This window comes from Callithrix jacchus, chromosome 1, assembly GCF_049354715.1.
Source record: "Callithrix jacchus isolate 240 chromosome 1, calJac240_pri, whole genome shotgun sequence".
Lineage (NCBI taxonomy): Eukaryota > Metazoa > Chordata > Mammalia > Primates > Cebidae > Callithrix > Callithrix jacchus.
Window position 1 is genome coordinate 200,960,882 of NC_133502.1, and position 27,836 is coordinate 200,988,717.

At 55.3% G+C, this 27,836-nt stretch overlaps 2 protein-coding genes across 23 annotated transcripts in view; one reads left to right on the plus strand and one right to left on the minus strand.

Annotated features, from left to right (window-relative positions):
• CCDC157 (coiled-coil domain containing 157) overlaps positions 1-15,920 on the plus strand; it is an 18,826-nt gene extending 2,906 nt beyond the window's left edge. For 2 of the 19 annotated variants that reach the window (XM_078338069.1, XM_078338066.1), the window contains exons 2-11: positions 4,117-4,375; positions 7,353-7,524; positions 8,216-8,840; positions 9,528-9,605; positions 9,959-10,170; positions 11,352-11,525; positions 11,778-11,946; positions 12,983-13,188; positions 13,776-13,864; positions 13,950-14,295. In XM_078338069.1, the coding sequence (XP_078194195.1) occupies positions 4,128-4,375; positions 7,353-7,524; positions 8,216-8,840; positions 9,528-9,605; positions 9,959-10,170; positions 11,352-11,525; positions 11,778-11,946; positions 12,983-13,188; positions 13,776-13,864; positions 13,950-14,214 (2,238 nt within the window). In that variant the 5' untranslated portion in view covers positions 4,117-4,127 and the 3' untranslated portion in view covers positions 14,215-14,295. Of the gene's footprint in view, positions 1-4,116; positions 4,376-6,546; positions 6,686-7,352; positions 7,525-8,215; positions 8,841-9,527; positions 9,606-9,958; positions 10,171-11,351; positions 11,526-11,777; positions 11,947-12,982; positions 13,189-13,775; positions 13,865-13,949 lie in introns of those variants that run through there. The other 17 variants (XM_078338078.1, XM_078338077.1, XM_078338080.1 and 14 more) reach the window with 12 other exon arrangements.
• RNF215 (ring finger protein 215) lies at positions 15,874-24,048 on the minus strand. 4 transcript variants are annotated; one of them, XR_004732265.3, is made up of 9 exons: positions 23,667-24,048; positions 23,256-23,399; positions 22,708-22,779; positions 22,541-22,626; positions 20,988-21,144; positions 17,298-17,417; positions 17,065-17,221; positions 16,730-16,832; positions 15,874-16,641 (listed from the first exon to the last, which is right to left on the minus strand). XR_004732265.3 is itself a non-coding variant. In XM_009009150.5 (9 exons), the coding sequence occupies exons 1-9, from the start codon at positions 23,949-23,951 to the stop codon at positions 16,622-16,624; spliced, it is 1,131 nt and encodes a 376-aa protein (XP_009007398.3). In that variant the 5' UTR covers positions 23,952-24,048; the 3' UTR covers positions 15,874-16,621. The 4 variants fall into 4 exon arrangements, 3 of the variants coding, with proteins under 3 accessions (XP_009007398.3, XP_035125357.2, XP_054095978.1); XM_009009150.5 differs by having other exon boundaries at positions 17,078-17,221; XM_035269466.3 differs by having other exon boundaries at positions 15,874-16,832; positions 17,078-17,221.
• Between the last annotated feature and the right edge of the window lie 3,788 nt (positions 24,049-27,836).

Below are 27,836 nucleotides of genomic sequence, written 5' to 3' on the forward strand. Positions count from 1 at the left end.
ACTATTTTTAAAAAACTGGGGAAGGGGTTTAATGAAAGACAACAAAGAAGAGGGAAGTGGAGGCCCCATCTAAAGCTATAAATAGTAAAAAAAAAAATTAATAAAAATCATCTCTCCAGTTCTTCTCTCATTTTCAAGAAACAAAAACAAAAACAAAACAACATTAAATACAAATTTAGCAGGTGCCTACGAAGAGCAGCAACAGTGCAAACAGACCCATTTATTCTTTATAGCAATATATTTACAAATGAGGATAGTGAGGTTTGGAGTTGGTAGAGTAGGAATGCAAGTTCAAGCCAGGCTTCTTACTCTACTAGTGCAGTTACTCTTTTGTCCTCACTCAGTCCCTTCAGTGTCCCCAGGGATCCAGGCAATTAACAGTGTCATGTTTGAGACTGACATTTGCCACATAGCTGGTTTTAGAGTTTCCCGTGTTTTCATGGTGGTGGCTTTGAATCTCAGCAGGCCCCCTGGCTGGGAAGTAGGCATAATCTTTCAGTAGGGGTAGGGTACTAGTTCAGAGAGAGAGAGAGAGAAGGTGCTTGAAGGTTGAATGGAAGAGTAAGAAAGGCTCCTCTCTCCTCTGGGAGTCAAAAATCCACCTTGAGCCCCAGGAAACTGAGGAGAGGCAGAGTTAGCTGCTACTCCTCCATATGGGCTCAGTTACTGCTGTCACCTGTGTGGTCATGGCGACAGTGCAGTATCTGAGTCTTCCACTCAAGACCCAGGAATTACAGAGATTGCTCATGTCTTCACATGAGACAGAGGTTCGCTCTTGTTGCTCAGGCTGGAGTGCAATGGTGCGATCTTGGCTCACTGCAACCTCCTCCTCCCAGGTTCAAGCGATTCTCTTGCCTCAGCCTCCCTAGTAGCTGGGATTACAGGCATGCGCACCACCATGCCCAGCTAATTTTTCTTTTGTATTTTTAGTACAGGTGGGGTTTTGCGATGTTGGTCAGGCTGGTCTTGAACTCCCGACCTCAGGTGATCCACCCACTTTGGTCTCCCAAAGTGCTGGGTTAACTGGCATGAGCCACTGCACCCAGCACCTAAGTACTTAAACCATACTTACATCTGCATGACCTCAATTTTCAGAAGAAACAACGTAAGGTAATTTACTGCTAGTTATCTGAACCAAGATCTAGTGGGAGTTGATATCCAAGGTGGCCTCATATGGCAGCTGTAGTTATTGAAGATGAGCAGATCAGTGTTTCCTGGTGCCTTCACAAGCAGGCTTATGAATTCCAGGTCCTTTGCCACCTGAATACGCTTCCTCCAGGTTGGGCTTCTTGATTGCTTTATTTTCTTCATGCCCATTCCAGGAAGGAAACCCAGAACACTTGCCTATGTTATTTTCCCTTTGTTTCTGCCTCCCTCCTTGGAGACATAAAATCTCTTGGGCAGCAACAGCTCATGAGAGGCAGTTGCCAAGACAACAGGAGTGCAGGATGTGGGCATGTGTGTTGTGAGTGTCATGGGGCAGACACATATCACTTGGGTGATATCCCACGGGTGAAACTGGCACACACAAGCTTACCCCTTGCAGAGACCCTCAGATATCATCGGTAGTTCCTGGAGGACAGGGCTGCTTGTGCCCTGCTGTGTTCCTGGTCTTGACACAGTGCCTCCTGGCATGGAGCAGATGCTCAGTCCTCATTTGGTGAATGCACACACAGCATCTGACCCTCTGCGCCATCCAGTACAATAGCTACCAGCCGATGTGGCTTTTGAACTTTGAAATGGTTAGTAGGGGAGAGAAAGTAATATGTTTTCCTCACCCATCACAGGTTTAATAAAAGACAGATTAAGGTGGCTCATGCCTATAATCCCAGCACTTTGAGAGGCCAAGGCTGGAGGATCACTTGAGGCCAGGAGGCCAAGACCAGCCTGGGCAACACAGCAAGTCTCTGTCTTTACAAAAAATAAAAAAAAATAGCCAGGTGTGGTGGCACCCACCTGTAGTCCTACCTACTCAGGAGGCTGAGGTGGGAGGATCACTTGAGCCCAGGAGTTTGAAGTTACAGTGAGCCATGATAGCACCACTGCACTCCAGCCTCAGCAACAAAGTGAGACCCTGACTCTAATAAATAAATAAGTGAAATAAAATTTAAAAACAGATTAACAAGAGAAAAGGTTACAAATTTATTTAATAAAAGTTTCTCCTGACATGGAAACCTTCAGAAATGAAAACCCAAAGAAACAAGGAGATCTGTGTTTTTTGGGTTTTTGTTTTGTTTAGTTTTTTTGTTTTTTTGAGACAGAGTCTTGCTCTGTACCCCATGCTCCAGTGCAGTGGGGCAATCTTGGCTCACTGCAACCTCCGCTTCCTGGGTCCTGGTTCAAGCAGTTCTCCTGCCTCAGCCTGCCGAGTAGCTGGGATGACAGGCGCGTACCACCATGCCCAGCTAATTTTTGTATTTTTAGTAGAGAAGAGGTTTCACTATGTTGGCCAGGCTGGTCTTGAACTCCTGACCTCGTGATCCTCCCGTCTCACCCTCCCAAAGTGCTGGGATTACAGGCGTGAGCCACCACGCCCGGCCTGTAGATCTGTGTTTTCATGGATAGTCATTCAGAATTGTGATTGGTGGACTGAAAGGTATGATCTGGCCAGGCACGGGATTACAGTTCAAGCCTGTAATCCCAGCACTTTGGGAGGCCAAGTCAGGTGGATCACCTGAGGTCAGGAGTTGGAGACCAGCCTGGCCAATATGGTGAAACCCCGTCTCTACTAAAAATACAAAAATTAGCTGGGCATGGTGGTGTGTACCTGTAGTCCCAGCTACCCGGGACTACAGGAGTAGTCTGACAAGAGAATTGCTTGAACCCAGGAGGCAGAGGTTATAGTGAGCTGGAGCAGGAGAATTATTTGAACCCAGGAGGCGGAGATTGCAGTGAGCCGAGATTGCACCACTGCGCTCCAGCCTGGGTGACGGTGAGACTCTGTCTCAAAAAAAAAAAAAGAAAAGATACGATCTAATAATAATAAATGAGGGAGGGAATAGATTTAGCAAGGGCTGTTTTCTCAGATTCTTCTTGGTATCCCTGTGTGACATTTCTTCCCATCTTGGTATAGGGCAGGACACCTGTCACATGAGGGTCTTCAGGGGAGAAGGAAGGGAGAGGTCACAGACTGACCTTCCTGGTGGCCTGCTTTAGGGAAGAAGGATGAGGGGAAGATGAGAGTGGCCTTCCTGCGTCTGCAGTTCTTTGCATTTCCAAAGTGCCATATTTTGGGGTACCATTTCCTGTAGCCCATCAGTGGCTAGTAGAAATACCAAATCTCATGTGTGGCTTGTGTTATATTTCTCCTGGGCACTGCTACTCTGGAAGTAGCATGGCCTGAGGACAGAGCAGAGATTGTGGACTCAGAATCTCAGCTTCCTGAGTGACCTCAGGCAAGCTCCCTAACTTTTCAGAGCCTCAGTTTCCTCCTCTGTAGAAATGAGGGAGATTGAGGGAAGCGGTACACAGTAGGTTCTTCTGTTGATGCCAGCACTATGGAAGAATGCCCTCTGCTCAGGCTGGAGGCAGGCAGGTGTCTGGAGGTGGCTTTTCTTCCGCAGGCTAAAGGGAGTACTGAGGCATTGTGGCCAGCGTGACGTGATCCAATAGAGTTTGGTCCAGGTCTCTGGAGCTGAGGGTTCAGATTGGAGAGGGTAGGCCTGTGACCCAGCTGGAAACTGCTGCAGTGGTCTAGGCAGGAGATGACAGTGGCCTGGTGTGGCCCAACACTCCCCATCATGCTGTAGCTGTAACTCTATTTCAGTTGTGTGTGCCCTGTTTGTTCCAGGATTCACTCTGGGAGGAAAGGACAGCAGGCATATTCTTGTTCATAGCTGAATCCACCCAGCCAGTAGCACGGGACCTGACATATATAAGCCCTCAGGAAGGACTTGTGGAGTGATGTACTCTGCAGTATGTCCTCGGGGTAGGGGGACTGAGAAGCTGGTGAGGCCACTCAGAACCAGGTCTGAAAGGCCTTGTCACCTGGGGCTGGGAAACAGACTTCTCCCAGGGTCTGGGGTAGACTTTTCAGCCTACCCAGGGTTTCAGGGAGTTTCCTCCAGCAGCAGCCACATGGCTCTGGCTGGCAGGGCTCCTCTGTGCTCGCCCTAGGAGCTGTGAGGATGGCACACCTGCTGGGCAGCCAGGCCTGTATGGACAGCCTGCGCAAGGACCTCACCGACCTGCAGGGTGCCATCGTAGACGTCTTCTCCCACACTGGGCCTGTGCGCTTTCCCTCCTGGAAGTTCCCAGATCGTGTGGCCTGTGACCTTGACATGGTGGCCCTGCTGGAGCACTATGACCATGTTCCTGATGACCCCGAGTTCACACAGCTGTCCCATGCTGTGCTGCTGGAGCTGGTCATCGACAGGTGAGGGCCTTGACCAAACCTGGTCATCTCAGGATGCTGGTACCTGCCCCTGAAAACAGTGGCAGCTGCGGTAGCCCCTCCAGAGGCAGGGGTGATGTTGGTAACACAGTTAGCATTGAGTACCTGCTGGAGCCACATCGGCTTTGGACTTTCAAAGTGGTCTCACCTTTTATCGTGTGTCTTGTGTTGTGTGCTGTGCTATGCCGTGTTAGGCTAGCCTAGCCTGTCCACCTCAGGCAGTTCGTTTCTACTCCATTGGTCTCTGTTGCACCACAGCTGGGACCTGGGCCTCTCAGCCACTCCCAGCTGCCTCCTCACGGTTTCTGTGTCCAGGACACCATAGTTGCTTCTCAGAGTTTCCATCCCAGGCTCTCTTTCCTGTTGTCCTGTGGGTTGTGCTGTTCCCTCTGCATATCACAAGGCCAGACACAGGATGCATTTTTCCAAATCATAACCCTCTGGGAAGAGCCTCGTGGATTCTCCTGCAGCTCCATCACTTCTAAAGTTCACATGGTTGGCCGGGCACGGTGGCTCATGCCTGTAATCTCAGTGCTTTGGGAGGCCAAGGCAGCTGGATCACTTGAGGTCAGGAGTTCAAGACCACCCTGGCCAACACAGTGAAACCCTGTCTCTACTAAAAATACAAAAATTAGCGGTATGGTGGTGCATGCCTGTAATTCCAGCTACTCAGGAGGCTGAGGCATGAGAAATCGCTTGAATGTGGGAGGCAAAGGTTGCAGTGAGCTGAGATCACACCAGTGCACTCCAGCCTAGGTAATGGAGTAAGATTCTGTCTCAATAAAAAACACAACAAACAAAAAAAATGACATGGTGTGTTGGGCATGGTGGCCAACACCTGTAATCCCAGCATTTTGGGAGGCTGATTGGGAGGATCATTTGAGAGTTCGAGGCTAGCCTGGGCAACAAAGGGAGACCCCATTACTACAAAAATATTTTTTAAATTAGCTGGGTGTGTTGGTGCATGCCTTTTTTTTTTTGAGACAGAGTTTTACTCTTGTTGCCCAGGCTAGAGTGCAGTGGCACAAACTTGGCTCACTGCAACCCCTGCCTCCTGAGTTCAAGAGATTTTCCTGCCTCAGCCTCCCCAGTAGTTGGGATTACAAGTGCCTGCCACCACTCCTGGCTAATTTTTTGTATTTTTAGTAGTGACAGGGTTACACCATGTTGACCAGGCTGGTCTTGAACTCCTGACCTCAGGTGATCCACCCACCTTGGCCTCCCAGAGTGCTGGGATTACAGGTGTGAACCACTGTGCCCAGCCAATGTGTGCCTATTGTCCCAGCCACTTGGGAAGCTACTAAAAATATAAAAATGAGCTGGGCGTGGTGGTGCACGCCTGTAGTCCCAGCTACTTAGGAGGCTGAGGCAGGAGAATTGCTTGAACTTGGGAATTGGAGGTTGCAATGAGCTGAGATTGTACCACTGCACTCTAGCCTGGGCAACAAAGCAAGACTGTCTGAAAAAAAAAAAAAAAAAAAACCCCAACCTAAAACCAACCTTAAAGCCATGAAGACCAGACAGGTGACAGAGAATATGAGAGGGACTTTAGTCTTCAGTGGTTTCAGGATGATCTGCTCAGGGACAGAGGAGCCACTCTGAGGCCTGGAGGAGCCCTTGGTACAAAAGCACCATCTGTAACCTCTGAGTGGCTGAATGATGAGCACAGAACACACCTCCTTTCCTCCATGACTTTATGCATTACACTGTCCCTCTGCTAGGAATGCCCTGCCCATCTGTCATGGCTAGGTTTACCCACCCCCTTCTCTGTGAAGCTGTCGCTGACATGCCCTCTGCCCTGCCTGACCCCTCTGCCTACCTCTGCCTGAGTTAAAACCTCCTCTGGGCTCCTGTGTGTATAAGTAACTCCTGGCAAAGGCTGCTGGGTGAGACCTAGACCAGCCTATGAACCCTGGAGTCTGGGGCACTGGCCTCCACCATATGGTGTAGCACTGAGCTGCTCAGTTCATGGCAGGGATGGGATCACGGCTAAGGCTGCAGACAGCAGCACCGCAGTCTCCCACTGCTAGGGTCGGTCGGTCTGGGCAGACGGATTGCTCTGTCAGGGTCATGATGTGTCCTCTTTTCAGGTGCATCCCCGTTCCCCGGTGTTGCCTGGCACCATGGCAAGTGCTGCTGTCCATGTTTGCAGAGGAGGACACACTGACCAGAGATGGGCAGGGCCTGGAGGCAGTTGGCACCTCCTCCCCCAGGCCATCTCTACCCAAGGCCCCACAGGGTTTGGGATGACCTCGCTGCAACTGCAACAAGCTAATTTCACTTATCTTCCTGGTGTGTGTTGTCAACACAATACTTTTTTAAAATAGCTTGGTTCCCATGCAAATGCAAACTTAGCTTTTTATTATAATATTGCATTTTTTTATAATTCATGCCTGACTAATTTTGAACTTAAAGGTTAGGACAGAGACCTAGCTGTTGTGATGCAGGTCTCCACTGTCACAGAAGCAGCTCACCCTGCAGAAGCCCTTGACTAGCTTCAGGAGACTGTGCAAACACCCCACTCTGCCTTATCAACCTATGGCTGTGGGCAAGCTCCTCCCCTCTCCTGGTCTCAGCTCTGTCATCTGTCAAGTGGAGGCTCTGGGTCTCTGGATGCAGGGCAGCTGTTCACCTAGCACTTTTTAAGGACTCAGGATACAACTGAGGCAAGGCCAGGCTCAGCTTCACAGAGAGCCCTGGTCCAGTGGAGAAGAGCCAGGCAGAAGTGCCACCCAGGAGACCCAGCAGAAGCTCCCAAGCAGAGATTATGGCCAGGGATGACTTCCTGGAGGAAGCAGCCCCTGGGTTAGGTTTGAAGCTGGTCCAGCAGAGCATATTCTGAGACTCTCCGAGTCCCTGATGCCTGGGCCATTTCCCCAGAGCCAGAGCTGCAGTTGTATGGTCTGAGGGTACACGGGCACCAGCCAGGGCCCCAGCAATCTGGAATCTCTGCCCGCAGGCTCCTGCTACTGCTTCAAAGTTGCATGAGCTACTTGGAGAACCTTGGCTCAGAGCAGATGATGCCCCCCGCGCGGGCTGCGGGACCCTGCATGTCCGTGGGGCTCACGGTGCGGCGCTTCTGGGACAGCCTGCTGAGGTTGGGCATGCTCCACCAGCAGGCGCTTCCCCAGGTGGGTCCCAGCCTCTGTCTCCCCACTGTGGTGGCCTTCACACCTCACCCCCACTCCTTCCTACCCTACCACCGTGTGCACTGCAGCCTTCACTGGCCTCCACCACCCTCCCAATCAAGGCCCACACAGTGTGGCAGTTAAGAATGCAGGCCTTGGGTGGTCACACCTTGCTCTCTGGCTCTGACGTCTCTGTGGGACTTTGGAAAAATCCTGCCTCCTCTGAACTTCAGTTTCTTCATCTGAGATTCAGACAGCGGAGGTCATGTGAGACTTGTTTGTTACGGGCTATCCCATAATCCACACAGGCACCCACTCAGGAAGGGCTACTGTCACCGTGATGGGGAAGAAACTAAAACTGAGAGTGGTTATGGTGACATGAGAGCAGGCATGTCCACTAAGCAAGAGCCCAGTAACCAGCAGCTGTGACCATCACCATCGCCCTCCCAACACCATGCATACAATCAGATCAAGCATGGAGGTTGGGGTATGGGCTGCAGAGAGGAGGCCTGGGTGTGGTAAGTTGAGTCAGAGGAAAAGAGGGAGAAAGTTCTCTTATTTACATTGGTGTCAGAAAACATCTGAGGGTCTGAGTGTCAGGTAAGTCTGTCGCACTGTCACAGAACATCCCCAGGGAACCAGTCACCTCCCTCTCCACTTTCACCTGCTTTCCCTTTTCTTTTTCTGAACACAGAAAGGGGCAAACCAAAGGGAGACCCCTACCTCCAAGCCCACCGCCAAGGACAAGCCAGCTAGGAGCCCTGAATGTCTGACTGCCAAGTTCATCAAGCCCTCCTCCCCAATGCCAGGCTTGCCCCAGACCTGCCAAGACCCAGAGAGCATCCCCATCAGAGCCTCCCTGCAGTGTCCAGCCACGGCCTCCAAGAACACCAGGAGTGTTTACTCCCAGACCATTGAGACGGCCCTGGTGCCCTGTGACGCGTGTGCCAGCGTCCAGGGAAGCCTGTGGAAGGTGGGCAAGGTGGTCATCAGCCTGTGTCAGAGCCAGAACTTACCCTCGTCCTTAGGCCAGTTCCAGCAACTGGTGCAGGACAGCATGGGGCTCAGGCCACTGCCAGCTGCCACGGTGGGCCACTGGGCAGCAGAGCAGAGAAAAGACCTGACGTGCCTCAGTAAGCATGTGGAGGCCCTTAGGGCCCAGCTGGCAGAGGCTGAGGAGCAAAAGGATGGCCTGAGGAAGCAGGCGTGCAAGCTGGAGCAGGCGCTGAAACAGGAACAGGGGGCACGGCAGCGACAGGCGGAGGAGAATGAGCAGTGCCTGGCTGAGTGGGAGCATGACAAGCAGCAGCTGCTCGCAGGTCTGTGCCCTGGAGGCTGAACGCCTGGTGCCCAGGGGCTCTGCCACAGCCTTCGCATGGGTGCATGAGACAGGGCTTCCAGGGCAAGTGGTTTGTGTGGAGGAAACCCAGGCTGGGGCACAGGCAAGAGGCAGGGAAGGGAGGGCAGCAAGGAAGGGTGTGTTCATCCGGCAGTGACACTGTGAGCTCAGTTCCTGCTGGGGTCACCAGGAGCCAGGCTAGGATGCTTGCCCAGACTCGTCCCTCAGTTGGGGAGGGAGCTGGGATGTGTATCCACTTGCACTATCAATCATTGAGGGCTACTTCCAGAGGGTTATTCCCCTGGCACTTCCAGCCAGCAGAGTAGCCTCTCTGGTTTTGGCAAAAGCCATCAGAGACTCAGTTGCTGGCACCAGAAGTTGGCCAGTGCCCACTGATAGGAGGCCTGAGAGATTTGCCCTTTCTGAGCCTCATGGTTGCCTCCATGAATGATACCAAGGCCTGGAGAGGTGCAGACACATGGCAGCCAGCCCTTGAGAAACAGGGTGGATGAGGGCCCAGCCCCCTCAACCAACTCCCCAGAGCTCTTCCCACAACCACAGGCGGCTCCTCTGCAGGAAACGGGCTGCCTCCACTGCATGGGGCACACTGGGCATGAAGGTCACTGGCCAGGCCCATGGGACAGGGCCTCTCTCTTGGCTGCCATAGAAACATGTGACCTAAAGACAAAGATGGCCACCCTGGAGAGGGAACTGAAACAGCAGCAGGAGTCCACACAGGCTGTGGGTAAGGAGCCCCATTTTAGGCCCCCATGCCACATCTCAAGCTAGTAGTGTGGCTGGATGAGCATTGTCTGTCTCTGTCCCCTGAGCATCCAGGGCAAAGATGAAGGGAACCAGCCACAGGAGGGTGGGCCTGGCCAACCACACTGCTGGGCAGTGGCCAAGCTGGGGTGCCACCTCCCACCCAGAAAGCACATTCTGTTTTCCAGACCCACCTCAGGCAGGGTCTAGAGCCCATTTTGTGGCTGAGGACTCTGAGGCCCAGAGATGTGATATCCCGCTTGGGTCCCATCCTGGGTCTGAGGTAGTACAGCGCTCCCCTGCCCTACCCCATCCCACACCTGCTCAATGCTGCAGAGGCAAAGGCCCAGCAGCTGCAGGAGGAAGGTGAGTGCAGGGCGGCGGCAGAGAGGCAGGTACAGCAGCTGGAGGAGCAGGTGCAGCAGCTGGAGGAGCAGGTGCAGCAGCTGGTGGGGCAGCTGGAGGGCGCCAGACAGCAGATCAGCTGGGCCAACAAGGAGCTGGACAAGGAGAAGGCCCGTGACAAAAGCATGGTCCGCCACCAGGAGGTAAGGCCAGGGCCCTCGCCAGCCTGGGAACCCACAATGTAGGCTGCAGGGAGAGAGGGCTGTGCTGGCAGGGAATGGGGGCTCGTCTGTTTGGGCACCTGCTCCCTGAGATACCTCCAGGTGTAGGGTTGACTCACCGTCACAGAGAGTCTGCCCTGAGCCAGGCACTGGGGAACAGTGACCTAGGGACAGCTACTCCCTAATGAGGCCTCACTCTGGAGGAGTGCCCCACAGGCAAAGATGAGCAAATATGCCACACTCTCCTGCCAGATGGCTAAGGGGTGCAGGGGGGCATGGCCACATCAGCCATCAGCCATCGGAAGGATAGGGCAGGCAGAGGGTGAGCCAGGGCCCCGGGCACAGCTGTGTTCTGGGCAGTGGGGCCTTGCAGGAGTCCTCCGAAGTGTGGTTGAGGGAATAGGTGACCTGTTGCCCAGTGAAGGGGGCAGGTCTGGGGCTTCTCTGGCTGGGCTACCCTCAGAAGCTCAGCAAGAGCCAGGGAGTTCAGCTGAGAGTCCACAGAGTCAGGCATGAGCCCAGGATAGGGGAAGCTCTGTGTGCCCTGCAAACCGACACAGCTGCCATGTATCAGGTGTCTGCTGTGACCCAGCCTCTGGCTTCTGGCTCCACAGCCTCTGAGGCTTACTCCTTGCTACAGCAGGAGGCAGATACTCTTGTTACCCCCATTTTACGAATGAGGAAACAGCCTTACTGAGGTTAAGAAAGTTGCCCAAGGCCACACAGCTAGCAAGAGGTGGAGCCAGGGCTCCGAGCAGACCGGCGTTAGTTCTTCCTGCTTTCCATTCTGTGGGTGTTAGGAAGTGGGGGCTTCAGTGGTGGGGGATGATGTGACACTGGAGACCCAAGAAGAAGAAAAACTTAGTTCCCGGAATTCCTCTCCAAGTGGGGTCTACGTGTGACTGGAAGTGGGGGTGAGACCCCCAGAGCCAGCCAAGGGCCAGCAGCGTCTTTAAGCTGGGGGTCTTGGTCTTGACCAGATGTGCATCTGCCTGCTGCCAGCTTCCCCTCACCCCTACCCTTCCACGCGTGTGACCAGCATTCCCTAGACACACATGAGGGAGCAAGGATGGGGGTAGTGGATGCTGTAGCCTCCTTAGTTCCATGTGGCTGGGCCTACCCTGTGGGTCTCACAGCCTCCCTGCCTGTTGATTCCTGCTCAGTCCCTGCAGGCCAAGCAGCAAGCCCTGCTAAAGCAGCTGGACAGCCTGGACCAGGAGCGTGAGGAGCTGCGGGGCAGCCTGGATGAGGCTGAGGCCCAGCGGGCCCGTGTGGAAGAGCAGCTGCAGAGCGAGCGAGAGCAGGGGCAGTGCCAGCTCCGGGCCCAGCAGGTGAGGGTGGGTGTCTTCCCTTTTGCCAGAGAAGCCTCTGGCCAGCCGAGTGCCAGCAGGCCTGTCTCATGTCTTGGCAGTAGGGACAGTGTCCCAGGGGTGCTAGGTGCCATGTGGCTCACTCAGGAGCCAGGCCTAAAGCCTCCCCTGCCTCAGGAGCTGCTGCACTCATGTCTTGGCAGTAGGGACAGTGTCCCAGGGGTGCTAGGTGCCATGTGGCTCACTCAGGAGCCAGGCCTAAAGCCTCCCCTGCCTCAGGAGCTGCTGCAGAGCCTGCAGAGAGAGAAGCAAGGCCTAGAGCAGGTGACTACAGACTTGCGGCTGACCATCCTGGAGCTAGAGCGGGAGCTGGTAGAGCTGAGGGAGCAGGAGCGGCTGCTGGTGGCCTTCCCAGACCTGCACCAGCCCACCAAGACCCAGATCCATGGTAGGGGACTGGGGATGGTGCCAAGGGCATGCTGGGGCTCAGGGCCGGCAGCTGAGGGCTCATGTGGGCAGGACACTGGGGTCTGCAGCTCCCCAGCCTGTAGTGAGGGTGGTAAAGCCGGGCAGCTAGCAGTGCAGCCCCTGTGGACCCACCACAGCATGCAAGTGCTTCATGCATTATCCACTCTGTGCAGACAGGGACGTGAAAGCCCAGCAGTGATGTGACTGCCTCTAGTCACGACAGCCAAATCCAGACACAGGTCTGGTTGTCCCTGCAGCCCATGCTCTTCACCACGTCACATGCCAGCCCTTGCTCAACTTGCCTGTGTCCCTTTTGGTCCTTGGAATGGGTCCCCAAACCACACCATGGGACTAGTTCCAATGAGAGCCCCCAGCTGCTGCTGTCCTGGACCCTATGGCACAGGAGTGCTAGGTACCCATCTTGGCACAGGATTGGATATCAGGTGACCTGGGTTCTCCCAGTCCCTCCAGCCCCCTAAAGTGCTGAGGCGAATCCATTCACAGAGCCGGCAGGAGGATTGCTGCAATTTAGCTGCCCATGAGACGCCATCCAGGCCCTTCTGTCCCCTTCTCAACTACCTGAGGCAGGTCATAGCCCCTTTTTACAAAGCAGGAAACTGAACCAGAAGGGGCAGCAATTCTCCCAGGCTCATGGAGCCAGAAGGAAGCAGCCATCACAAAAGCAGGGGAGAGAGCAGCCTTGCCGAATTGCTACCATTCCCATCCTTGAGCTGGCTGTGACCTTGGACAGCTCACTTCGTCTCTGGCCTGTCCAAAACGGGGCCTAGGAAGAGATTCACTCCTCTGCTTATTTGCTAAGTCTTTTGAGAGCTCTAGGCCCCACCCAGCTCTCAAATTTTATAGTACAGTCATCTTCCCAGCAGATGGTTGGGGGACAGGGAGGTGGGAACAAGGCTTCAGGAAAAGGAAGGTGAGATGGGAGGCCTGGTGTACTAATAGCTCCCTTGGGCCAGTTGCCGGGCCACCCACCCAAGCTGGTGTGCCTCCCTCCTAAGGTCCAGTCCCACTGGGCACAGGAGGCAGATCAAGCAGGGTGGAGTCCCAGATAACATGTCCCACAGACTCTGGCAACGTCACAGATGACATGGAGAGGCAAGTGCAGGCCAACAACATCCGCATCCGGGTCCTACAGGAGGAGAACGGGCGGCTTCAATCAATGCTGTCCAGAATCCGGGAAGTGGCCCAGCAGGGTGGCCTCAAGGTAGGCCTGAGAGGGCGGGCCCTTGGGGACCAGGAGGAAGCCCCTACCCAGCAGAGGTCTTCAGACTCTGCCCCAGGAACTTATGGCAGCCCACCTCATTGCATGAGGCCTCAGGCTGTGCTTTTGTGAAACAGTTTTCACATTTCCAGAAGGCGTGAGGATGTTTAGGATCCAGTGCCTTCCAGTCCCATATCCTCTATAGCCCTTCATGCCTTTAAGTGCAACAAGAAGCCTGTCAGGCCAGGCAGGGTGGCTCATGCCTGTAATCCCAATGATTTGAGAGGCCAAGGCAGGCAGATCACTTGAGCCCAGGAGTTTGAGACCAGCCTGGACAACATAGTGAGACCCTGTTTCTACAAAAAAAAAAGCCGTGCCGGAAAGAAACCTCCCCACACTTGCTGTCTGCCTGAGGTTTTGCAGCTGAGAATAGGCCCTGGAAGGCTTCCTAGGCACCACCCCAGGTGGTGGGCTCGTTGGTATGCGTCCAGGCCCTCCCTCCTCAACCCTGATTACAACACCCTCTCTGTACAGTGGGGAGGAGACTCCTGGGTCCTTCTATGACTGGCCTTTTTTTTTTTTTTTTGTAGCTGATCCCACAGGACCAGCTCTGGTCCCCTTCCAGCAAGGGAACCCAGGGAACAACACCGCCAGTCCAGACCCAGAGCACATCCCCAGGGTGAGTGAGGCTTTACCAGAGGCAGGGCAGGTAGGTAGAGTATCCCCCGAACTCACAGAGGATCTTGGATCTGGTTTTCCTTCAGGCCCCTGGGTGGACAGCACCTTCCTGGCAGCAGGATGGGCAGGACCCTGCCCGGCCAGCCCCGCACCTCTCCACCTCAGCAGCCCCGCGCATCCCCACCTCGGCAGCCCTGCAGCCAGCCCAGCATGTCCTTGCTGGAGGATGTGACCCACTCGGCCACCTCCACCCAGAGCCCCATCAGGGCCTTGGTCAGGCTGAAGAGGAGACTGTCACCTGGCCAGGGCCAGGCCGGCTCTGCACACCAGCCCCAGGAGCGGCCCATGTAGCCTGTGGTAGGGCTGGGGCTGGATGGCAGGTGGCTGGCAGCCCACCCACTGTAATAAAGGCCCAACCATTGGCCCACAGCAGTCTTGGCTTCACAGTATGGCTGAGCTGGGGAAAGAGTCCTTCCTAGGACAGGGACCACGGAGTCCCCAGCCATGTAGGTCATCAGCCAGCAGAGTCCTGGCCCTATTGACCCTCAGTAAAAGGGGCCTTCCTGCTTCCCTCCTGACAGAGACTGTGGGATAGGAGAGTACACTCAGGGCAGAGGAAGCTCCTAGGACCTGGGCCAGGTGAAGGGCCGTCTTTCTATCCCCAGAGCAAGGTCCCAGGGGTGAACCTGGGCTCAGTGTCTTGTACTGACTCAGATGGGTGTCAGGTGAGGGTGGACAGAGGAAGGGCCATTGAGGACTTCTGAGGCAGGCAGAGGGGAGTAATGCCTTCAGCCTCCCACCCTGGCTCTGGACCTACACTGAGCACATTAAGAACCCAAGAGGTCAGCATCCTTTCACTGAGGAACTCCTCTCCTTTAGGAAATGGTGACCATCATGAAGGTTTCTCTAACTCCTGGAGGTCAGAGCCCCAGGAGGTCACTGAAGGCAGGGCAAGGCTTCCCTTAAGCAGAGGACATCCTGCCAGCCCTGGCTGTCCCATGCCTGTCCCTTGCCCTCCTCCCCAGCCCAGGATGCCATGCAGCTGAGCATCCAGAGCTCCGGTTTTCCTCATGAAGCCACCAGTCTGCTCTGAGCCACTTGCCTATGAAGGACGGTCTCCAAAAACTTGCTGAGGCCTTCTCAGGGTGCACACTCCCAGGTGCCTGAAGCATTTTTCCTTGGTGAAGAGGCCGTCAGAGCACCTCAGTTCACAGACAAGGGTCAAGAAGGGCCATGGTCAGCGTCATTTCCTGCTTCTGAGGGGCCCAGGCACCCCCCTCACAGGGGAGCACCAGCCCTTAGCACCCTGAGCCAGGAGGCCTGTGGCCAAGTCCAGGGGAACAACCTCACAGCTGAGCATCTCTCAGGCTGCCACCAATTCCATACCCATGTATTCATTAGCTCCCAGTTCTGGAGGTTGGAAGTCTAGATTCTGTGTGGCCGGGTTTTCTACTAAGGGTCCCAGAAGGTTGAAATCAAGGCATCTACCAGGCTGTGTTCCTTTCTGCTGGCTCTGGGGAAGAATCCACTTCCAAGCTCATTTTACTTGGTGGCAGAATTCCGATCCTGTGGCCATGAGACTGAGGTCCTCATCTCCTCACTGGCTGCTGTAAGCCAGCTCCTCTCTCACCTCCTAGAGGCCGCCCACTTTCCTTGCCATGGGGCTCCCTCCATCTTCAAATCAGCAACACAGAATTTCTCAGGCACTGAATCCCCCACATGCTTTAAATCCCTGACTTCCTCCTTTTGTACCAGCAGAAAACGACTTTTAATGGGCTCATGTGTTTAGGCCAAGGCCCACTCAATACTTTCCCTTTCTTCAGGTCAACCTGCCATACCGCCCAACCATGAGCATAAAATCCCTTAGAGTCACAGTTCCAGAGATTATATTAATACAGGGCATGTTCACGGTGGGTGGCAGTGGGAATCTTGGGGGCCATCTTAGAATTCCATCTACCACAGGTAGTAGAACCTAAGGTGACTTTTTAAATCTTAAAACACCCATACACATTTTATATCTTATGTTAAAATATAGCCATGTTTATTTTACTATTAAACCTTCCCTACCCCAACTCTAAAAAAAAAAAAAAAAATTGGATGCCCCTGGTTGATGCACCACATTGATCCTGTGAGTTGAGTGTCCCGGTCAGCAGCACAAAGCTGCAGCCAAGGAGTCCAGGACAGGATGGTTTCTAAGGCTCTGGTCCTAGCTAGGCCCAGGAAGGGAGCCAGGCTGGACAGGCAGCAGGACCCATGGCTCCTGGTACCCAAGGACCAAGGGCAACAGGCAGGCAGTCTTGACCAAGATGTATCCCAGAAGACGGTCAGGCCAGGGTACCCCAAGGCCAGATAGCTCTTCCCTCAACCCACCCCCCAATAAATAAGCACACAGCCTGGCCACTGCAGTCTCAGCCCCCAAGAATTCCCTGAGAGGCCACAGGGAGCTCCCAGAACCCTGGGGACAGCCACACTGGCCCCATATTCTCTTTTCCTATTGACCTGGGAGCTGCCTGTGAGGAGGGCAGCTCGCATCCCAGGATTACAGAAAAGGTCTCAAAGTGACCTCTCTTCCTTGACTGATAGGTCCCGGCCCTAGATCCTCAGTCTGAAGCTGTGGGGCCCTCCTTCCCAGTGTGGACATGGTGGGGCCCTCAGCCTTCCACCCACTGGGCTTGCTGTCCTGTCCTGGGAGCCCAGGCTGAGGACCGAGGTACAGGCAGGAAAGGTCCGTCCCCACGTGCAGAGTCCAGCTGGGCAGCTAATCGGAGTAGCGGTTCCCTGCAGGGGAGGGGAAGAAGAACAGGGAGGGAGGTATCAGGTGAGGAGCAGGTGGAGTAGGCCGAGGGCCCCCGCCCCTGGTGCTCACCCAGGACGTTGAATTTGCACAGTGGGCAGGTCTGCTGCAGCATCAGCCAGGGGTCCACACAGTCTCGGTGAAATTCGTGCTTACAGGGCAGCACTCGGAGCCACTACAGAGGTTGGGGAGGAAGGGCTCAGGCCATCGTAGCAGGACTCCACGTGGGGGTGCCTGGTCCCATGTCCCTCGCCTCAGTGGGGTAACTGAAACCTCATGGCTTCCCCCGCACCCCGAAATTCTGCTCTGTAGCCCTGATGGCTGGAAGAAGGGACTGTTAGGGGTAGTTCCAGGGTCTCGGGAGTAAGGTGGGAGGCATCACAGGTGAGCTGATGGCTGGTCTCTACCCGGGGCACTAGCCTGCTTGTTGCAGAAGTAGTCCAGGCACACAGCACAGGTCTCAGCACTCGGCTCCGGGAGGCCCTGTGCCGCCCTGCTCAGCCGGCAGCGCCGTGTCTTGAGGGATGCCAGTCTCCGCACCACGCGGCGCTTAAACAGGTCCACCTGTGGGTAGAGAACAGGCATGGTCTCACAGGCCCAGAGGCCCATGGCACTGGGGCTCCCTGGGGCTGGCTCCCACCTGGCCTCCGAGCTCCCGCTGGCTGTGCCGCGATGCCTGCCGCTGGGCCTGGACCATGAGGCCTGTGCACAGGAGCATGGCCACCAGCAGGATGGCATTCCACAGCTGCTGCAGGGGCTTCTGCGGAGGGAAGCAATCATCAAGGACATGGGGCCGCCCCCACATGCCTCCCTCAGGAACATCCTCCCCCAGGAGCACCAGGGAACAGGCAGGTGAAGGGTGCTGAAGGCCGCTATGTCCCTGCAGTCCCTGGCTCCCTCTTCTGAAGGCTCCATTCCTCCCCATGTGCTCCTCAGGGTCCACCACTGCTGCCCTCGCTCTGCCCTACACGTCTACCCATCCAGCTCCAAGGACAGCCACGTCCATTCCCAGCCCAGGGCTCTCCTGGGCAACAAACCTGATGTTTTACACTCACAGAAGCCTCTATCTGGTAGCCTCAGAGACTCCCCAACCCAGTACCCAGCAACCCAGCACCCAGCCTGGGACCCACTCACTCTCCCACTTGCATCCTCCTGCACTTCCTCCTCGTCAGCTTTCTCAGGCCCTGCTGTCACCCACTCACCCATCCAGGCTGAATATTCACACACCCCCTGTACGGGAGGGAGCCAGCCCCCAAGGCCTATTGCTTTGTTCTCCTGATGGGGGTCTCTCATACCCTCCTTGCCACCATTTCCCACCCACAGCCAGAGGGCTCTCCCCTGCACACCAGGCCCCGCAGCTCCCCTGCCTGAGCTCCTTCCCTGGAGTGTCATCTGCCTCCTCTCAGTGTCCGGTGCTGCTGGCTCCCTCCTGTGTCTGCCTTTCCACATTGTTGCCATCTTGAAAATTCTTTTCCACCTCACCCCTTTCCTCGGCTACTGCCCCTACTTGCTCTAGAAGCTCCCTAACCTCTATGGCTGGGTGAATGCCCCTGCCTAACCTACTGCTGCCCAGCCCTCACACCTGCTCTACCCAGCGTTCCCACGCAGCTGCCCTTGGTCCGTGGGCTCCCATCAGTGGGAGGCAGCCACAGCTGATGTGCTCACCACTCTAGCCCAGTCCCTCCCACCGGCTTTGTGGAATGAGTGAATTTGGAAAGGAAGCACGACAGAGAGGACACTTTAAAACCGGGGGGCCCTGGACAGCCTCAGAGTGACTCTGGGAACCACAATGACCTTGACTCAACACGCCCAAGATGCGGTGTGGCTGCTGGGCTTAGACTACTCAGCAGCTGGATCAGGAGACGGTGCCGCGGAGGAAGCAAAACATGGCGTGCTCCCCGAGGTGCGCCTCTGCACAGGGTCTGCGTGTGCTGTGACTAATACAGTCATTCACTTCAAAGCTCTCTGCCGTCGTGTTCTTCCCTGACCAATGCTAAAGTTTATCTATTGTCATGTGGGGAAGAGGGGCTGAGAGATGACCTGATATGAAGAGGCCACTGCTCTAGACAAGCCTGAGTGCTGCTCATGCCACAAGCCATTCCTCTGTTCAGAGTGGAGGTGTTCTGGGGGCCCTCACTGGGAAGCATCTGTGAGCCCCAGCTTCCCTTTCCATCCTGCCCCCTTCTTTCCTGCAGCTGCAGCTGCAGCTGGGAGTGCCACCTGTTCTAGGAAGTTGTCCCCAAGCCCTAGCCTGAGTGCCTTTATCATGCCTTAGAGGGTCCTGGACCTATCACCAACTCAGGGCTCACCCCAGCAGAGTGACAGCATGCCTTTGGCCTATCTGCCCTCCAGATTGGGCGCCCATGAGCCCAGGGCTGGAGCAGCCCACATTGGCCAACACTTGCTGAGGGCTGTATACCAGAAGACTGGGGCGTCACTGCCTGGCAGAGACATGACTTGAAATACTTGTGGACAGAAAACCCTTGATGCCAAGGGTTAGAAATCCAGGGATGATGAAACACAGCCCTGGCCATCAGGAGACAAAGTGATGCTCCCCTGAGCCCCATGCCAGAACTGAGTGGCCATCACAGCGTAAGCCTCAGAGCAGCCAGCTCGGTGGGCTGAAGGTATGGCTAGCCTGAAGCTCCGCTGCAGGCCAGAGACCCAGCCTGCCCAGGCTCAGTGCATGCTGGGGAACCCTATGTGCCTCAGGTTTAGTGCATCCTGGAGAACACAGCTTGTAGAGCTCCAGGTGAAGATGGAGGGAAGGATGGGGTTTGGCATCAGAGCAGTAAGGACTGTTCATTAGCCAGGCATGGTGGCTCATACCTGTTATCCCAGCACTTTGGGAGGCCAAGGTGGGAGGACTGCCCAAGCTCAGGAGTTCAAGACCAGCCTGGGCAACAAAGTGGAACCCCACTTCTACAAAAAATATAAAAATTAGCCAGACATGGTGGCATATGCTTGTAGTCCCAGCTACTTGGGGGGGCTGAGGTGGGAGGGTCCCTTGAGCCCAGGAGGTCAAGGCTGCCGTGAGCCAGGATGGCGCCACTGGTGCTCATCAGATCTTCCTGATATATGGGTGTTACTGCTCTGGAATCTCAGAGGCTAGAGGGATGGTAACTGGGCCCTGGGGTCAGGACTGAGAGCCTGATGCCCATCAGGCCAGCCACTGAGATGCCTACCCCAACCACCCTTCAGACACCTCAGCTGCTATGACCACCCAATACTTGGGTTGGGACCACCTTGACCCCAGCCTGTAGCCTGGCTAAAGCTGCTCAGCTCTGCTCTCTGGAGCAGCCAGAGCAACCTGCAGACTGTGCACAGCCCCACCTCGGACCTCTCGCCAATGCCTGCCCTGTCCAGAGGCCTGTGTGGGCCACTCATGACAGGGATATGCAGTGTACCATCCCTGTTCGCAAAGAGGAACACGAGGCCAGAGTGGAGAAACTCCCAGCCTGAGATCAGTCAGCTAAGGTTTCTGAACCAGGATTTGATCCCAAGATTGCCCAGCTTGAAGCTGCCCTGCACGGCCCACGTTGGCAACACCTGCTAGAGGCTGCACACCAGGAGACTGAGATGTGACTGCCAGGCCAAATAGGGACTCAAGAAATGCTTGTGGACCGAATACCCCCGAATGGCCTGATGCCAAGTGTTGGAAATCCAGAGACGATAAAACACAGTCCTGGCTGTGGGGACAAAGTGACGTGCCCCATCACATGCAGGATGGGCTGTCCTGAGAGGCCTAGGAAAGGCCTGACCACACCTTGCTGTGTTACAGAAGAGGGAGAGAGGGGACTTCAAGCTGGGGTGCGAGGGAGGCTTTCCAAAGAAGGGTGGCAGGATGAGCTGTGAAGGTTCTAGCTAGACTAGGACATGTGGACACGGAGAGAAAGGGTGTCCACGTCTACAGCTAGGCATAGACAAGGCCCAGTGGCAGAAGGCCAGGGCATGTGTGGTCACTGGCACAGGGTAGCCAGAGCATAGGAAACAGGACTAGAAAAACAGAGCGAGTGAGTAATGCAGAGAACTGTGAAAGCCAAGTGAAGGGGTCTGAACTTTATTCTACAGGCAGTGGAATAAGGCTTCCCAATGCTGCAGGAGAACAAGAGGACAGCAGCTAACATGGACTGCATGTGACCTGGCCCAGGTGCTCCACTAAGCACTCACCTCACCATGTCTCTGAATACTCACAGCACTCCTGTGGGCTGGGAGAGACTTGTCCTTGCCACCAAGGTGGGGAGAAGCCATAGGATTTGCAAGACAAGGCAATATATGAGGCCCCATGAGCCTCCTTTTCCCAGGCCCCTTGTAATCTGCTAGCACCCACCTGCTCCTGCGCGCGACTGCCTCCCAAACAGACCAAGTCCTGCCATCCTCCATAGCCATCCTTGGAGAGGCCACAGGTGGTCCACAAGGTCAGCTTCCACTCGATATTGGCGGACAGGGACTCTCCACTGGTAATTTCAGCCGTGGCCTGGGTCCTCCTGGGAGAGAAAGTCACCAGGGTCAGATGGAAGGACTCTTGGAAGGCCCAGATCCACCCACCCCAGCTCTGCAGGAAAAGGATACCTAAGAATGTCACCCCCGTAGGCCTTCCACTTTGCTCCAGCCCTCTTCCCTCTATTGGTTTTTCCAGCTTTCACAGCAGCAAGCCCAGGGAGTCCAACTTCCTCCTTGCTGGGGCCAGTCCCCTCTGCCCACAGAGCCACCTCCTTGCTCCAAGCTCCAGGCTCTGGAACCTCCTTCCCATCCCCTCACCCATTTTTCAGCCTGGAGAGGACAGTCTTTTTTTTTTTAATTTGAGACAGAGTGTCCCTGTGTTACCCAGGCTGGAGTGCAGTGGCACAATCACAGCTCACTGCAGCCTCTGCCTCCCAGGCTTCAGTGATCCTCCCACTTCAGCTTGCTGATTAGCTGGGACTACAGGCATGTGCCACCATGCCCAGCTAATTTTTGTATTTTTTTGTAGAGACGGAGTTTTGCCATGTTGCCCAGGCGGGTCTCAAACTCCTGGACTCGAGTGATACTCCGGCCTCAGCTTACCAAAGTGCTGCAGCAGGGATGAGCCACCATTAGCAGCCCAGAGGGCAGTCTTAAAGCTAACAGATAGGCCGGGCCCTGCCAGGCCCAGCCACAGTGGCAGCAGGGGCAGCAACAGCAGCAGTGGCAACAGGGGCTCATGCCTGTAATCCCAGCACTTTGGGAGGCCAAGGCAGGTAGATCACCTGAGGTCAGGAATTTGAGACCAGCATGGTGAAACCATGTCTTTCTACTAAAAATACAAAAAATTAGCTGGGTGTGGTGGTGGGTACCTGAGACCTCAGCTACTTGGGAGGCTGAGGCAGGAGAATCACTTGAACCTGGGAGGCAGAGGTTCCAGTGAGCCAAGACTATGCCATTGCACTCTAGCTCGGGCAACAAGAGCGAAACTCTTTCTCAAAAAAACAAAAAAAACAAAAATGGCTGGGCGCGGTGCCTCACACCTGTAATCCCAGCACTCTGGGAGTCTGAGGTGGGCAGATCACGAGGAGGTCAGGAGTTTGAGACCAGTCTGGCCAACGTAGTGAAACCCCGTCTCTACTAAACAAACAAACAAAAAAATTAGCTGGGCATGGTGGTGTACACCTGTAATCCCAGCTACACAGGAGGCTGAGGCAGGAGAATTGCGTGAACCAGGGAGGCAGAGGTTGCAGTGAGCTGAGATTGTGCCATTGCACTCTAGCCTGGGCGACAGAGCGAGACTCTGTCTTGAAAGGAAAATAAAAGAAAAAAAACAATCTAACAGGTAAGACCCTGGTCCCAAGCCCTGCTCAGCCCCTGGGAGAGCCAGGGGCGCTCTGTGCCCAGGCCCAGTCCTCTGAAGTCTAAATGCCAACTCACTGCAGCAGTGCATCCAGCAGCTTGGTGACATTGGAGGAATAATGGAGGACGATCACTGGCCTGAGCAGAAGCTGGGATATGTCCAGCTGCGGGGAGACAGGGAGGTCAGCAGGCCTGGGTCCCCCTTTTCCCCAGCCTGCTTACCCTCACGGCCTGGTCTGATTTACCTCTCGGACCACGTTGTGGTTCAGGATGAGGAGAAGCAGGGCAGAGGCCCCCAGGAAGAGGGCCCGCCGCATCTGCAGAGGGACAGAAGGCGAGAAGCTAGCATGTACTCTGCCTGCACACCTGTCTCACCACCTGCAGCCCCAGCTGCTCTTAGCCTCCCGCCCTGCAGTGAGCAAAACTCTGGAGACTAGCCATAGCTCCTTGAGGTCAAAGGCGGAAACTTCTTCTTCCTACCTCCCCTCCAGATGCACGGTGCCTTCCCAGTCCTAGCAGGGCAGTCCCCGAGTCCCCCCCAAGTGGCCGCCAGCAGCAACCCCCCCCCCATACTCTCAGAGCTGGTCAAGCTTCCCAACCTCTCTCTGGCCTCTCCTCACTTTCCTGCTTCGAGGCCATACTGACTCCATTCTTCAAACTGGGGTGCCCTGACCCCCCACGCCCAGGGCTTCTCTGCAAGCTCGTTAAGGGCCTACCTAAAGAGGGCCTGACTCTAGCGGATGCCTTGGAATCCTTTCCTCCAGCCCCTCTCCCCCATAGACCTCCCCTGTACCTGCTGGACCAGGGCCTTGGGATAGGCCTGCGGCCCACTGCCCTTATTCTCCTGGTGGAAATGGGCCACCTGCTCCTTGCCCACGTATGCCACGGCAATCCAGCCTTCCACTGGCGCCTCCTGTTCGGCATCCACGATGTCCATCTGCGTGGCAAGGGGCCATGAGCAGAGGGAGGCAGGGTGTAGGGGAGGAGGGAGCCGGGGCCGTCACACTAGATGCAAGGCCAGAGTTCGGAGAGCATCTGGCTCTCAGGATTGGGAAACCTGAATGCTGGGGGCTGGGCAGCCTGGGGAGGGGCGCTGGACCGTCAGCGCTTGGTGGAAGATGAAGGTCGGTTCTGGGTGCGGGGTCTGTAGGGCGGGTCGGGAGAGGGGTTTAGTGATGCGGCCAGATGGCTCAGCAGCGCTCACCAGCAGCAGGCGACCGCCCAGCAGGGGCGCCGTGTCGGCTTCGGGGCCGATCCTGACGCCCTCCAGGACCAGAGCGTCCTGGCGCGGCAGCCTCACGTCCACCCGCACGGCGCGGGCTCCGCCTCGCCCCGCCCCGGCCGCAGGCTCGCTGCCGTCCGCCGCGGCCCCGGGCCCCGCCAGGCCCAGCCACAGCGGCAGCAGGGGCAGCAGCAGCAGCAGCAGCGACGGGGGCGGCGGCGGAGGCGGCGGCGGCGATCTCAGCGTGGGGCAAGCGGCGGGACCCATGGCCGGACCAGGCCGGCTGGCGCAACAGGGGGCCCGAGGGTCCCGGGCGCGGGGGGATCGGAGGGAGCGAGGCCGCGGCAGAACGGGGCGGGGCGCCGGGAGGGGCGGGGCCGCGGCCGGACGGGGCGGGGCACCAGAAGGAACAGGGTGGGCGCTCGGCGGCTCCCGAGCCCAGACTGGGCCGCGCGCTCCCTCTTGTGGCCGCGGAGAGCTCAGGCGCCGGCGGCCGAGGGAGCTGGAGGGGGCGGAACCCGGGTCGCAGCGGGTAAGCGGGAAGTCGAAAAGGAAGGTGCTCGCAGCCAGCGGGGTGCTTGGGCCGCGGACGCGTCAGCGGGGCAGACAAGGAGATAGTTGGAAAGGGTGATCTGGGGGAGCAAAGACACGCTCAGAGTCCGACAAGGGCAGGAGCTAGGGATGTCTAGGGGGCCTGGTGACAGACCCTTGTTCTGCGGCAGCCCCACGGACCCACGAGGTGGCCAGGGCCAAGTCACGTCTCTCTTCCCTGGTGCTCCCTGTCTCGACTGCACTAAACAGCAGGAAGTAGAGAACCAAAAACTGGCAAGGGAAGCCGACGGGGGAGATGGAGGGGCAGGAGAGAGGGGCTGGGGCGCAAGGCAAGACGAAGCAGGCAGGGACCCAGTACCTCAGCGGGACCGAGAGGCTGGGTCACTTCCCTCATCTGTGAAACGGGCACCATAGGCCGGGCGCGGTGGCTCACGCCTGTAATCCCAGCACTTTGGGAGGCCGAGGCGGGCAGATCACTAGAGGTTGGAAGTTGGAGATCAGCCTGGCTAACATGGTGAAACCCTGTCTCTACTAAATTAACAAATCAGTTGGGCGTGGTGGTGCGCTCCTGTAATCCCAGCTACTCGGGAGGCTGAGGCAGGAGAACCCGGGAGGTGGAGGTTGCAGTGAGCTGAGAAGCTGAGATCAGGCCACTACACTCCAGCCTGGGCGACAGAGTGAGACTGTCTCCAAAAAAAAAAGAAGAAGAAGAATAAATGGGCACCAGCAAATAACTCAAATGTCTGCTGGAATATGGAAGTCCCACAACTGTCCTAAAACTTGTCCTTTTCTCCAAGGGTCTGGGCTGCTGGGAGCTGGCCCAGTTTGAAACCTGAGCCTTTAAAAATTTTATTGTGATATAAGGGCAAGGGCCAGATGAGCCATAACACTCTTTTTCTCCAGAAAATTGAAAGAATTTTACAGTGAACACCTGTATGAACACTGATATGGGATGTCAAGTTGCTCCTGAAGAAGTGTGAGATGGGAAAATAAGACAGCCGCTGATATCAGCCTAAAGACAGACAAATGAAACATGAAACAGACCAGAAACTGACCCACATATCTAAAGATGGTGTATGTCAGAGAAAGCATTGTGTTTGTGGAGACAGAATGTGGAGGCAGCACCATGGACCGTTTGGTAAATTGTGCTAAGAAGTTGAATTAACCATTAGGAAAAGAAATGAAACTAGACTCTTATTACACATCATATACAAAATATGAAGTTCATATAGATTAAAGACCTAAATAAGAAAAGTAAAAGTGGCCAGACGCAGTGGTTCACGCCTGTGATCCCAGCACTTTGGGAAGCCGAGGCGAGAGGATTTCGAGATCAAGAGATCGAGACCATCTTGGCCAACATGGTGAAACCCCTTCTTTACTAAAAGTACAAAAATTAGCTGAGCATGGTGGTGCGCCCCTGTAGTCCCAGCTACTTGGGAGGCTGGGGCTGGAGAATCTTTTGAACCTGGGAGGTGGAGGTTGCAGTGAGCTGAGATCGCGCTGCTGCACTCCAGCCTGGCGACAAGAGAGACTCCCTCTCAAAAAAAAAAAAAAAAAAAAAAAAAAAGTAAAGTAAAAGTCTAAGCATTAAAAAATTATTGTGTATTTGTTTATTTTTGAGACAGGGTCTCACTCCGTAGCCCAGGCTGGAGTGCAGTGGTGCCACCTCAGCTCACTGGAACCTCCACCTCCCAGGCCCAAGTGATTCTCCTACCCCAGGGTCCAAAGTATCTGAGACCACAGGGGTGTGCCACCACACCCAACTGATTTTTTTTTTTAGAGATAGGGTTTTACCATGTTGCCCAGGCTGGTCTCGAACTCCTTGGCTCAAGGGATCTCCCTGTGTCAGCCTCCCACAGTGCTGGGATTGCAGGTGTGAGTCACTGAATGTAGCTAGATTATTCTGTTCCATTGGTCTACAGTAGTCCCCACTTACCTGAGGCTTCAGTTATCTTCAGCCAACCAACGTCCAAAAAATATTAAGTGGAAAATTCCAGAAATAAACAATTCATAAGTTTTAAATTGCATGCTGTTCTGAGTAGCATGATGAAATCTCTTGCCCTTCCTCTCCATCCCACCCTGGATGTGAATCCTCCCCGCTGTAAAGGTTACCACCTGTTAGTCACTTAGTAGGTCTCAGAGTTATCAGATTGAAGAAACACAGCATGTGTTCAGTGCTATCTGAGGTTTCGGGCATCCACTGAGGGTCTTGGAACGTATTGCCCAAGCATAAGGGATCACTACCTGGATATGTTTTTTGTTTTGTTGTTGTCGTTGTTGTTTTTGAGACTTGCTCTGTCACCCAGGCTGGAGTGCAGTGGTGTGGTCTCAGCTCACTGCAACCTCCACCTCCCAGGTTCAAGTGGTGCTCTGGCCTCAGCCTCCCAAGTAGCTGGGATAACTTGGGTATGTTACTAATGTTCTTTCGTATGTGCGAAATCACTCTTCATAAGCTACAAAATGCTCTGTGGAAGCCCCGTGGTGCCTGTGGAAAGGCTTGCTTCTCCAGTTTTGTGACTGTCCTAGCCCATCTGTCAGCTCCAATGACAGGGTTGCAAGGACATACCCTGTAATCAGCCAGGTCTGTGGCTCCATGTTCTGCCTGCCCTGTCCCCACTTTCTCCTTACCCCTCACCCACCGACCTAGCTACCCCTCAGCATACAAACTCCAACCAGATGCAGGTCCTTGTTCATGCTTGTCCTCCACCTAGAACACAGTTCTGCGTCCCCACAAATATCCACATCCTAGCCTTCCATCAGTGGGAGCCAGAGGTCCCCCCCCCTTGCAAACTTGGTGGGTAACCCGTTCTGTGGTGTGTTCTCCCGTGGGATAACCCCTGGTTATCCCAGAAGGAACAAGAGCTGGAGGATGTCGTCTCAATGTGGGTGGGTGTAGCCCAGCCCAGCCAAGGCCCTTCTGCCGCTTTTGGGGTGAGGAGGGTTAGGGAGTGGGTAAAGAAACAGTAAAGATTGGAGCCAATGCTGGGGGTAAGAGGGTGCAGTGTAAGCTCAGGAAGTGAGGCAGCCAAGGATGGGAGGTTGACTGTAAGGAGATGAGTGACCTTGAGGCCCTGCCTGGGAGTGGAGTATCTGAGGAGGAGGGGACTAGAGGACCTCAGAAGGGAGGGAAGGGATGTCAGCTAAGACATGCAGGCCACCCTGCTCCCAGGGATGGACAACAGGACCCTCAGCCCTGTGGGCTCTCTGGAGTAGCCCAACCCACAGCTCCCAGCTCCCAATAGAGGGTGGGGAACTAGAGGGGACAGGGCTGTCATTCTCTCACCATGGGCCTCTGGACAACCCACTTGCATTCTCTTGGCCTGCATCCTCAGTTGTAAAATGGGAGCTTGGACTAAATGACTGGGAAGGGCCTTTTATCAGACATGCTGTGATTTCAAGTAGATTGTTTCTTGGATTACAAGGTTTCCCGGCCCTGGCCTCAGCAGAGACCTATATGGAAAAGCCCCCAATTCCTCTGTCTCTTTTTACCCTGCAAAATTGCAGGAGGACCTAGGAAGAAATAAAGTTATTAATGAAGGTGTGAGGCAGCTGGGTGCAGTGGCTCATGCCTGTAATCCTAGCACTTTGGGAGGCCGAAGC

What these genes read in the sequence shown, in the direction of transcription:
- RNF215 (XM_035269466.3), bottom strand. Translation starts at nt 23,951, where the DNA reads ATGGGTCCCGCCGCTTGCCCCACGCTGAGATCGCCGCCGCCGCCTCCG. An exon ending in ACCACAACGTGGTCCGAGAG is followed by an intron (nt 22,627 to 22,707) that starts GTAAATCAGACC and finishes GTCTCCCCGCAG; the next exon opens with CTGGACATATCCCAGCTTCT. An exon ending in GCAGTCGCGCGCAGGAGCAG is followed by an intron (nt 17,418 to 20,987) that starts GTGGGTGCTAGC and finishes TTCCCTCCGCAG; the next exon opens with AAGCCCCTGCAGCAGCTGTG.